The sequence below is a fragment of the Miniopterus natalensis genome, chromosome 14 (genome assembly GCF_054644295.1).
Source record: "Miniopterus natalensis isolate mMinNat1 chromosome 14, mMinNat1.hap1, whole genome shotgun sequence".
NCBI lineage: Eukaryota > Metazoa > Chordata > Mammalia > Chiroptera > Miniopteridae > Miniopterus > Miniopterus natalensis.
Window position 1 is genome coordinate 42,883,910 of NC_142094.1, and position 12,319 is coordinate 42,896,228.

Below are 12,319 nucleotides of genomic sequence, written 5' to 3' on the forward strand. Positions count from 1 at the left end.
ACTTTTAAACATAAAATTAGATGCATTTTAACTCTTTGTTATTCAATAACTTTTTTTAATTTCAGGGAATTTCTAAAGAAATTTTCAATTACAATTGATGCTATTCCTGATCATCACCCAGGTGAAGAAATATTTAATTTCCTCAATTCCGGAAAAATTTTCAATCAATATACCTTGGATTTAAGAGACTCTGGTTTTATTGGACAAAGTGCTGTAGAAAAGCTTATTCTTAAGTAAGTAGAATAACAGACATTTTACTTTTTCACATATAAAAATTACTCTAAGATTCTGATTGACGTAACCTTCTAAAAGGTTAATTTCTGTTATGACCTACCCAGTTTCTTAATCCTTTCTTACTATTATTGCCCTTTGTGCTTTATTATTTAATTATAGGAAGCAGCAGTGTATGTAAGATACGTCGTTTGACACATCATATGCCTTAGTAGGATTAAAATCAGTATATAATAATAGTGACTATCAAAATAACAGGCTTAAATAAGAAATATATTTCTATATGTGAAATATATTTTCAAGATGTAGGACCTTCAGGGCTGCTGTTTCACCGTATAATCTTTCTTCTCCATCATCCTTAGCACTTGGTTGCTTTAGGTGCTAATGGAGCTCCAGCCTTTACATTCAAATTTCCAGAAATCCAACACATTTCTACTTATGGTTAGTTGGGTAGAACTTAGTCAGCATGGCCATACCTACCTACAAGGAAGCCTGGGGAGTGATTTTTATTTCAGGCAACCAGTGTGCCCAGCTTAAAATCAGGGTTCAGTTACCAAGAGGAAAGGCAAGGATAGATATCAGGATAGGCAACTAGCAGTCTCTGTTACAATGCTTTTCTCTCAAATTACCACAGAGCTCATTTCTCTCAATGCATGATATCTCAGATCCAGAAAGATCACATTAATTCTGGTGCTGAGTTTTATGGAAGTACAAACCCAAGCTGGCAAAAGCAGATGATGTTCTAAGACTTGATAGGCTCTCCTCCTTATCAACACTTGCCAGCTAATTTAGATTTGTCCAATAGATAAATCTAGAGCCAAGCCAACCGATTGGATCAGTTTTAGGCCATCAGTTGAATTTCTTTCATGAGTAACCCATCCATATTGGAGTGGATTCACCTAAGAATGGACTTAAGGATGGTTTGCTTGCTCATTTCCCTGATCATGTCAGATGTGGTCGTAGAAGTTTTTTGTCAATAGTCATATTGATTTTACTTTATTTTTTCAGATCAGGGAAAACAGATCAGATATTTTTGACAACACAAGGCTTCCTTACCTCTGCTTATCATTATGTCCAGTGTCCTGTACCTGTGTTAAAGTGGCTCTTTCGGGTAAGAGAAATGTTTGAGGGGTATAGTTGCCTACTATTGTATTTCTCAGTCAAAAGCAAACTTTTAAAATATAATCTTATTTGCACATTACTAGAGAAAAAACTAATAGAGCACATCAAACCCATGATTTCAGTGGATTAGAATGAGGCAAAAGAATCAATGTAAAGAGATTATAAAGAAAAACTAATGCAGGATAGTCTATGTTAGTTGTACCCAAGACATAGATTGGTAAATCACTACTTAGTTAGTTTCAGAAGAGATCTTCTAATGCTTACCCGGTGGGGGGGGGGGGGGAGCATTTTTATGTAGGTGCCTACATATACTTTTAGGATTTGACTTGTATACAAATTTTCCCCGTTCATATATTTTTGATGCAAATCAAATGGAATATCTCTCCTCCTCATTCATATCTAACTCTCTAATGCACTTAAAATAATTATCTTAATTTTTGTATTATCTATATGGCAACTGTATAAATATCAGTGGTATCAAAGAATTCTTATATGTGAAGGGAGAAAGGAGAGAAACAAGGAGTTCCTATTCTAGGCTTTAAGATAGCATTTCAAAGAATCTTATATTTGGCAAGAACTAGATATTCCAGTATAGGCTTTTATTCATTTTTTTCATAAAGCTTGCAGTTTTGAGTGCCAACTATGCCAGGTACTGGAAAGAACAGCAATGAACAAAGTCAGTGTTTCTGATCTCATGAAACCCACATTCTAGTATAGAGGAGACAGACAATAACTGTGTGTGCACATTTATAGGTATATTATTTCAGATGGTAAGTGCTATGAAGAAAAAGTAGGCTAAGGTAGATATAGAGAATATCAGGGTGGGAAACAAAGTTTACTTTTTATATATATGTTTTATATGTATAAGGTATCAGTAAGGCCTTACTGATAAGGTGAGGTCTGAGTAAACACCTGAAGAAAGTGATGAAATGAGCCTTGCCACTATGTGGGAGAAGAGCATTCTAAGCAAAGAGAGTAACAGGTGGTGCAGACTATGGGGGAGGAGATTTGCTTCCAGTAATTGACTACTTGGACCCCAGTAATTTTTTAACAGTCCTAATTAAATAAAAAAATTGCCTCCCTACAGTTTTTATCTAGTGGTACTAAGTATCTTTTCTACATCTTCCCAGAATATGCCTCATCTGTCTTTATAGTCCTTCATTTATTTTTATTTATTGATTTTTAGAGAGAGAGGAAAGAAATGAGAGAGAGAAATATTGATTTGTGGTTCCACTTATTTATGCATTCATTGGTTGATTCTTGCATGTGCCCTGACTAGTGATCGAACCCACAACCTTGGCATATCAGGATGACACTAACCAGCTGAGTTGCCCAGCCAGGGCCCTTCAATTATTTTTAAACAACTATCATGACCCTCATCTCTCCCCACACTAAACATTCTGCAGTTGATAAATTTCCACTCTCTTTACTGATCATCTTTCTAATAGATGTTTAGCTTGTCATTGACACTCCTAAAGTGTTTTTCTCCTCCCCACATAAATGGACATATGTTTCAGGTAAAATCTTTCTCACCTGAAGTTTCTATCAAGATTCTTACCTATCTACCCCACCCACATATTTCTATTTATTACAATTCAGAATTTCATTTGCTCTCATGGCAGGGCTTTATTATTCTCTAATTATGTGATATGCCTTTTCTTAAACATACAAATAAGACTTTGCATTCATCTGTGTTAATTTTCATCTTCTTGATGTGGGCCTATCATTATGGCCTTTAAAACCCTAATGATGGCATACAAGTATATCTTTGTATAAGCAGTTTTTTATACTCATCACATTTCATCTTTGAAAACCAAATAATTTGTTAAGCACTTTTCCTTTTTAAAATACTTTGTCTGATTTCTTCTTTCCAATTCCAAATTCATTTTTCATGATGGAGAGACCAACTTACAAGTATTTTTTATAAATATGTCAGAATTCATTTTAATGCTATAGTTCTAACATTTTGTAAATTTAATCATTAGAATGTTTTACATCTTTGTGATCTAAATGTAGTAGACCAGAAAGACAATTTACTTTTTTATTTTTTAACCATTTTAGAGGGAATTCATGTTTGATTATGAGGCATTCGAGTAAAATGGAAAGGACATTAAAATTAAAAAGGGCTGAACTCCCAATTTCCAGGGGCTGTTAAATTTTAGTCTTTTCTGGATTGTTCTTTGTATACATAAATTACAGTGTAACAATGTAAATAAAATATGTGCTATTTTATAACTTTATTTCAGATAACAATAAATTATCTAGTATTTTAATCTCAGTATAGATATGTTATCCTTTTTGATGGCTCTATAGTATTTCTTTGTAGTGCTGTACCATGGTTTATTTAACCTGGTCTTAATTGGTGGATATTAGATTGTTGTGTACGCTTCTTTACGCACTTAATTATTTCAAGTTGCCTACCTTAGAATTTATCACCCCCACAACAAAATTGTTAATCTAAAACTTGTCCTGTGTCCAGCATGCCTTTGAATGGTGCTGCTCCCTAGTGGCAGAGTGTTACAGCACAAACATCAGAGCAGAGATCTTTATTGACATAGGATGATTTTGAAATGGTATAAGCTGTATGCCTGATGGAAGCCAGAGTTTGAGTTATTCCCTCTTACATTTTATTTATTTTTTTAATCCTCACCCAAGGATGTCTTTTTCCATTGCTTTTCAGAGAGAGTGGAAGGGAGGGAGGGAGGGAGAGAGAGAGAGAGAGAGAGAGAGAGAGAGAGAGAGAAACATCAATCTGAGAGAGACACATCAATTGGTTGCCTCCTGCATGATCTCCTGACCGGGGCCAGGGATTAAGCCTGCAACCAAGGCATGTGCCCTTGGCCAGAATCGAACCAGCTAGGGCTCCCTCTTACATTTTAGATTTAAATTTATTATAATCAAAATCCATGGCTCCAAAGCAAAAGAGAAGACATAGAAATAAAATACATTTTTCTCTATAAAACCACTTTTAAATTACTTTCAATATGATTTTTACTTGAGCTTTTATTCCCAAAAAATGATCTTGTAAAATTATTTTAATTATATGCCTCTGCATATAAATTCCTGTGTAAAAATAGGTCAAAGTACAAGGAGAGCCCAGGCCAGGTGACTCGATTGGAGCGTCATTCTGTACAGGTTCAATTCCTAGTCAGGGCACATACCTAGACTGCGGGTTTGATCCCAGTTGGGGTGCATATGTGAGTCAACTGATTGATATTTTTCTCTCACATCAATGTTTCTCTTTCTCTCCCCCTCCCTCCCTTCCCCTTTCTCCTTTCCTCCTTCCTACCCTTCTTTTCTCTCTCTAAAATATCAATATAAACATATCCTCCAGTGAGGATTAGAAAACAACAAAGTACAAGGATAACAGCTTTGATTAAACTTTACCAAATTATTTTTTAAATTTTAACAAATTACACTCAAACTGAGCATACTGCCTCTTTCCTAGTATACCTGTGAACGCTATTATCAGTATTCTGAATCTTCACCAATCTAGAAGTCCACTAATGAAGTCTTGTTACTTTTCTTTGTATTTCTTTGATTACTGCTGTAATTCTTTGAACACCTTTTTAAAAGTACAGTGGTATCTTAATTTGCATATTTGTATCTTTTCAAGTATTTTTACTAGTTTTTGGTTTGATTCTTTTGCCTGTGAAGTGATCAAGCTAGCAACCTTTTCCTTTATGGTGGTTGGGTTTTGTTATATTTGTCTTACTATAAATGGAAGTTATAAAAACAAACATGTTAGAATGGAAAAGGCCCTGACTTCAGAATCAGACCTGGATTTCAGTTCTAACTGCTTGTGTATTATGCTCAGTGGAGTATTTTAATCTCTCTGAGCCTGTTTGCTCCTATGTGTGATGTATGACTACTTCATAAGGTTATTTTAAGTATTAAGTGAAATGCACATAAAACACCTGTATATGTGCCTGGCAAATAGTAAATGCTCATGTGTTTTTTCTTCTCTCTTAATACTCTTATCATTTATCTACTTAGATGATGTCAGTTCATACAGACTGTATTGTGTCCGTGCAGATTTTAAGTACATTGATGGAAATAACAATTCGAAATGGTGAGTGTATAATGGTGATAAGCAGTATGAATTATTGGTTGCTATGTACATGGTATCTTTCGTATTGCTAAAAATTAGGATATTTGGAAATATAGAATAAAAATTTTTTTTTATAATCTCAATGAAGTCTTCAATAATGAAATGAAACTCCAATCAAAAATGAGTATCCACATTTTTCTAGTTGCATTGAGAAAAAGGGTATAAGATGTTGCAAGTGGCAGCGCTTACCTAATATTTACTAAGTCATGGCTTACTGTGCTGGGTAAGTAGAAATAGTTGCAAGCTTATTTAGTCAATTAACTTAAGTGGCTGTTGGTGAGCAACAGTATTATACTGATTATGCACTGAGGAGATTGAAAGTGTCCACTGCAAAAGTGACAGTTGCTTTCTCAAAATCTTTGAGATCCCTTCTAATGAAACAAACATTGTGATCTAACTGTCTTTACTTGTTTTGAGGATTGGGACAAATAGGCACTGAAGATGGTAAAATCTTCCTGTGTTTAATAGTAATTGGTATTTTACCATTGTTATGTCCAGTCTTTTCAAAATGTGTTACTTCCTCGTGAGTTATACCCTTTTATCCACCACTTTCAGATATTTTGTTCATAAATGTCATTTCTTTCATATTTATTTGAAAATTTGTAATTTGTATATGATCATTCTAAATAACTATATTGTTAACATACCATTACCAGCTGTCATTTCTATAAAATTACTGTAATCATGTTTCACATGCAGACTATCACCTGTGAACTCAGGATTCGAGATAAAATATTTTCTTCTTCCAACTAGATACCTTCAGTGATTCACCAGTTTGGCCCTGGATCCCATCATTGTCTGATATAGCAGCTGTGTTTTTCAATATGGGAATTGATTTTAGATTTTTGTTTCCTCTGGAGAATCTTCAGCCAGACTTTAATGAAGACAATCTAGTGTAAGTTTTTTCTTTTCATAATTAATACCAAAAACATTCTTTTAAACAAATTTTATATAAGAATTGTTAATATTCACTCATTTAATAAGTTTAATATCCAGCCATGGTTGGTGTGGCTCTGTCGTTAGAGTGTTGGCCCTTGCACCAAAGGGTCCCAGGTTTAATTCCCAGTAAAGGGCACATACCTGGATTGCAGGTTCCATCCCTGGCTCCGGTCAGGGCGAGTGTGGGAGGCATCCAATCAATGTGTCTCTCTCACATAGATGTTTCTCTCCCCGCCCCATCCCCCCCGTCCCCCTCTTCTACTCTCTCTCAAAATCAATGGAAAAAGTATCCTCAGGTGAGGATTAACATTAAAAAAAAAATTTAATATCCATTCTTGATGTTTTATTTTAAATCTCTCAAAGTTGAAATGGATCTTGAATTAAATACATTAACATCTGTTTTAATCTAAAGCCATCATCATGTTTAACAGGGAAAAAATAGACACTTTTTTTTTTTAATTAAAAAATGCAGTGATAATATTTGACCTATTTTCTATTTTGCTCTCCCTTTGTTCTAACCAAATTGATCTGCTTGCTCTGTCTCCACATTAGCCATTGTTGCATTGGATTTTCCTCATGCTGACCCCTCAGCTCCATCTTTAGTGTTTACCTGCTAAAATATTACCTGCCTCACTTACTGAAACACTAATTTTTTTTGTTAATCTCACCCAAGGATATTTTTTTCCATTAATTTTTTTAGAATTAAAGGTGTGGAGAGGAAAATACTCATATTTATTTGTATATACATAAAACACATGTGGAAGGAAGGACTGAAATTAGTAGTGATTGGGGGGGTAGGGAAATAAGTGGCTGAAAGTCACCTCAACCAAAATTGGGGGGCTTAGAATTGTTTCTTTATATTGCTGTGACAGTTTCTATATTTTTAAAATTATTTATTTTTAATATATCTTTATTGTTGAAAGTATTACAGACGTCCCCCTTTTCCCCCCATTGACCCCCTCCACCCTGCCCTACCTGCTCTCTAGGCCTTCACTGCACTATTGTCTGTCCATCGGTTATGCATATATGCATATAAGTTCTTTGGTTAATCTCTTCCCCCTGCCACCACCCCCCTTCCCTGCTATGGCAGTTTCTTTAGGCCACTCATGGAGCCTTTAAATATTATGAGTTCTTTGTAGTCAGAGCCACCTTCTACATAGCTCCCTGACACCAAAAGCAGTGCGGATAGTGCCTTATAAGAAGTTGTTCAAGGAAAAACTAATACATAGAGACAGAGACCTAATTAGTATCTACCTGAAATGGGAGATAGCCAATTGACTTGCATCTGGCATAAAGGGACTTTTAGGGGTAATGGAAATGTCCTATTTCTTGATTTGGATGGTGCTTATACTAGTATATTTTTGAAAACTTAAAATGGGTATGTTTTATTGTATGTAAATTATGCCTCAGTAAAATACACATTTTTGTTGTTCATTATATTTCTTATATTGTACCTAATTTTGTGTTGCTTTTATTCACTTTTCGATAGTTCTGAAACACAAATGACATTGGGGGGAAAAGGAAATGAAGATTCATCTTGTAAGCCAATTTTTTCAGCTCTTCCTGAAACCAACATTTTAAATGTGGTTAAGGTAGGAAAAATTCTTTTGTGTGTCTTTAGCTTAGAGCTAGAAACATTTAGTTTTGTGGTTAATGATTTTTTTGTTGTTTTTTAATCCTCACCTGAGGACTGAGTTGTTTTTGTTTTTGTTTTTGTTTTGAGGACTGAGTGTATTTTTTCCACTGGAAGGGAGGGGTGGGGGGGGGGGAGAGAGGAAAGAGAGAGAGAAACATCGATGTGACTGAGACACATCAGTTGGTTTCTTCCCACATGCGTCCAGGTACGTGCCCATGACCGGGAATAGAACTGGAGATCCTCTGGTGCACAGGCTGATGCTCTAACCACTGAGCCACACCGGTCAGGGCGTGGTTAATGGTTTTAAAACAAAATCACTAGTGTTTTACCAGGTGATTTCCAATCTCTGAAATTTCTTAGCAATAATCTTTGTTTTAAAGATTATTTTGCTATTTTAATTTTTGTTTTAATATTAGGAGTGAAAGGGATCTTTAGATCAGAGCATATATTTAAAATACTTGTAGGAATACTTCACTAAGAAGTTTTTTGAAACTAAGATTTTTTTAAACAAATAATTTTTTGGAATTAAGATGTATGAAGAAAAAATATTGCAATATAACTTAGTGACTAAACAATATTAAAACATTTTTAGTGGCTGGATCAAATCAGTGATACTGAGCTGTTAAGAAAAACTTTTAAAATAAGAAATGCTTTAGAAAATACTTATCCTATCACCTAATTCAACTAACATGAATATTTCTTGTTTTCTTTTTTCTAGACAACTGATGTTTTGTTTTCTATACAATTATCTTTTGCATTTTTTTATTTAAAAGTTTTTATTTTAAACTCTTCAAATAAAATTCATCTCAAGTAGCTTTGTCTCTGCATTTGTATCACAGTTTCTAGGCTTATGTACATCTATACATCCAGAAGGTTACCAGGATCATGAAATAATGTTGCTGATATTAATGTTGTTTAAAATGAGTTTGGAAAAACAGTTAAAGCAGATTCCTCTAGTGGACTTTCAAAGCCTTCTGATCAACCTGATGAAAAACATCAGAGACTGGAGCACAAAGGTAACATTACTTAAAACTTTAGTATTGGTTTTCTTGTATAACATCACAGTTTGACTTTCATAGTGCATACAGAACAGTATCTAAGCTCAGTTAAGATCTTGGACAGATGAAAAATAAACTGAGGAAGGGACTGTCTTTGCTGGGACTGTATTATTTAAATTCATTATAACTGAATCTGCTCTAAAATTACAACTATTTTTTCACACACACATACACAGATGTGTTTATTGGGGAGTTACTGTGGACCAAGCATTAATGTAGTTGCTAGAGATACATCTGTAAAAAAGACAAAGCCTATCCAGCCGGGCATGGCTCAGCGATTCAGGATCAACCTAGGATCCAGGAGATCAAGGTTCGATTCCTAGTCAAGGAACATGTCTGGGTTATGGGCTTGATTCCCCAGTCAGGGGTGTGCAGGAGGTGGCTGATCAATGATGACTCTCTCATCATTGATGTTTTAACTCTCTTTCTCTCCCTCTCCCTTCCTCTCTCTGAAATCAATAAAGATATATTTTAAAAAAAAACAAGACAAAGCCCTTGACCTCATGGCAGTTTTACCCTAGTCAGAGGGTTATATAATAAATAAAGTAACTGTAGATTATAATATGTCAAGTTATAACAGGGCTACAAATAAAAATAAAGCAGGACATGAGTATAGAGAGTAGCAAGGCAGGATGCTCTATTTCAGATGAGGCAGTCAAGGAAAGCCTTTCTAAAGTGACCTTTGAGCAGACACCTAAAAGAAATGATGAAGTAAGTCATACAAGAATTTGAGTTGAACTTCTGCAGTCATATTGAGGCTTGAACATGTATAATTTTTGTTAGATTTTTTAAGTTATGTTTTTCAACCTGCAAAAATAGAGGAGAAAGTCTAATGAACTCCTAACTACCTATCACCCAGCTTCATAATTATCAAGACATAATATTGTCTCATCTGTTATCTTCATTCCATGTTTCTGTCCCCTTCTCAGGGATTATTTTGAAGCAATTCTGTTAGACTTTAAATACTGGAATAGCTAAGGACCCTTAAAATGTAAGAAATCCCAGGTCCAGGAAGATATACATTCTTGTACAGCTCTCATTATATACATTTGGAAACTGGTATTTGTATTCAAATCACTTTATTCTTCTAAGAAGGAACATCTAAGTACATGTAGATATGATGTAGCACAAAACATGAAAGCCAAGTGAAATTCTGCTAAATGTATCTGTTCAGTCTGTTCTAGAGTTTAAGAAAAATTGAATCTGTGTACATTTTAGCAGATACTAGACTCCATGCTATTTCTAAACATGAGTGTTCTTTTTGTAATAATACTTCTGTTATGGCAAGGTCATTGTAGATGACCTGTTGGGTGTTTGATTCCACTGACCTGTTTGAAAAATCTTACTCGTTCTTTGTTTTCAGGTGCCTGAACTCTGTTTGGCCATAAATGAACTCTCCAGTCATCCCCACAACCTTCTGTGGTTGGTACAGCTGGTCCCTAACTGGACATCACGTGGAAGGTATTGAAAAGTGAGAATTAAACATTAAGAAAAATGTATAATGTTTACATTAATGAAATGCTTTTGGGTCCTTTATTTCCTTTTACCATTCCTTGAATGTTCAGTCAGAGTCTTTTGTTTCATATTCAGTTGTGGGGAAAGGAATTAACATCCTGATTCTGTAGCTTTTTTTTTTCTGGCAAAATATATTTTCAGTAAGTCAGTATGGTCAAAGATAAAGGCTTTCGGTGATTTGCCTGAGCCTGAGGCAACTCTGACTTTATATACAAATATTATACATGAAACTTTATTCTAGTAAAGCTTATATGTTCTTATACAGACTTCTCTTGAAACATTAGCTATATTTTCTTTTAAATATATCTTTATTGGTTTCAGAGAGAGGAAGGGAGAGGGGGAAAGAGAGAGAAACATCAATGATGAGAGAGTCGTCATTGATCGGCTGCCTCCTGCACGCCCCCGACTGGGGATCAAGCCCACAACCTGGGCACGTGCCCTGACCAGGAATCTAACCATGATCTCCTGGATCCTAGGTTGATGCTCAACCCCTGAGCCACACCTGGCTGGGCTAGCTATATTTTCAATTAGCAGAACTAGAAGTACTCCTTTTAGCTCATTCATCTGTTTCTCAAGTAGTATTGATTAAAATACATTCTAAAATTCTAATTCCAGGCAACTGAGACAGTGCCTCAGCCTAGTGATTATTTCAAAGCTTTTGGATGAGAAACATGAAGATATCCCTAACGCCAATAATCTGCAGGTATAAATAACATTTTTTGTATTCTATTAGTATATGGAAGAAGTAGTAAGGTGTAGGGAAAATTGATAGATCCTGAGTCAAAAGTCCTGGGATTAGATCTCAACTCTCAGACATAATACTTTTCATGTAATATTTAGGATGGTACTTAACTGAGATTCAGTTTCTCCACCTGTGAAGTGGAGATGCTATCACACCCTCTACCATCTCCATAGGATTGTTGTGGACATTTAGATGAATTAATGTATAAAAACTACTGGGAAGATCATAATGTGCTAAATATGACATCATTTATTAAATTAGTTCACCTTATTGAGGTTAGCAATTTTACCGTAAGATTAGAAATTGCAGAACTGTTGTACATTAATTGCATCTTACACCTGTTTTAATATTAGTCTTTAAATTGTAGAGCTTAAATGCAGTTACCCTTCTGTACTTGTTCAGTAGTAAATCACGTGTATATATCACATGTATGTGTGTGTGTATAAACATGTCCTATTCAAGTTCTACTCTGAGAATGCTTGAAGGCTTTTTTCAAACATTATTAATAGCACTAATGGAGCTACTTATAATTGAATCTGAAAACTCAACATAGAACCTGATCTAGATGTAGTGTTCTTGTTTGAACTGCAGTTCAGTACAAGATACTCTACTAGGATTTTTTAAAAAATGAGTTAGAGATTTTGCCCTTGAAAGCATAACCTAGTGGTTGAAACAAAGTAAACCAACCATTGTGGTACAGTTTAGTAAGAGCAGTGATAGAAGTGTGCACAAGGTGCTATGGGGCAGAAAGACTGAAAGACACACCTAGTTTCTGCATTTAGTGGAGTTGAGGTAGATTTGATTCCAGATTAATGGGGACCACTCCTGAGTAACCAGGGTCATTATCAAGTAGCTCTCAATCCTTTCAGTGATATTTACTGCCATCAAAAGATAATTTTTTTTTAAACTCAGTGACTTCTCACAGGGAGATTCAATTTTGCTGACTTTCAAATATATCACAGAAT

General features: G+C 34.9%; 1 protein-coding gene across 2 annotated transcripts in view; it reads left to right on the plus strand.

Annotated features, from left to right (window-relative positions):
* Positions 1-12,319, plus strand: part of SLF2 (SMC5/6 complex localization factor 2) — a 37,993-nt gene that overhangs the window by 14,747 nt on the left and 10,927 nt on the right. For both annotated transcript variants that reach the window (XR_001603728.2, XM_016219963.2), the window contains exons 8-15: positions 66-233; positions 1,240-1,342; positions 5,350-5,425; positions 6,218-6,359; positions 7,893-7,995; positions 8,879-9,055; positions 10,461-10,558; positions 11,228-11,315. Coding sequence is in view for 1 of the 2 variants with exons in the window: in XM_016219963.2 (XP_016075449.2) it covers positions 66-233; positions 1,240-1,342; positions 5,350-5,425; positions 6,218-6,359; positions 7,893-7,995; positions 8,879-9,055; positions 10,461-10,558; positions 11,228-11,315 (955 nt within the window). In the remaining variant the exon portion in view is untranslated. The remainder of the gene's footprint in view (positions 1-65; positions 234-1,239; positions 1,343-5,349; positions 5,426-6,217; positions 6,360-7,892; positions 7,996-8,878; positions 9,056-10,460; positions 10,559-11,227; positions 11,316-12,319) is intronic.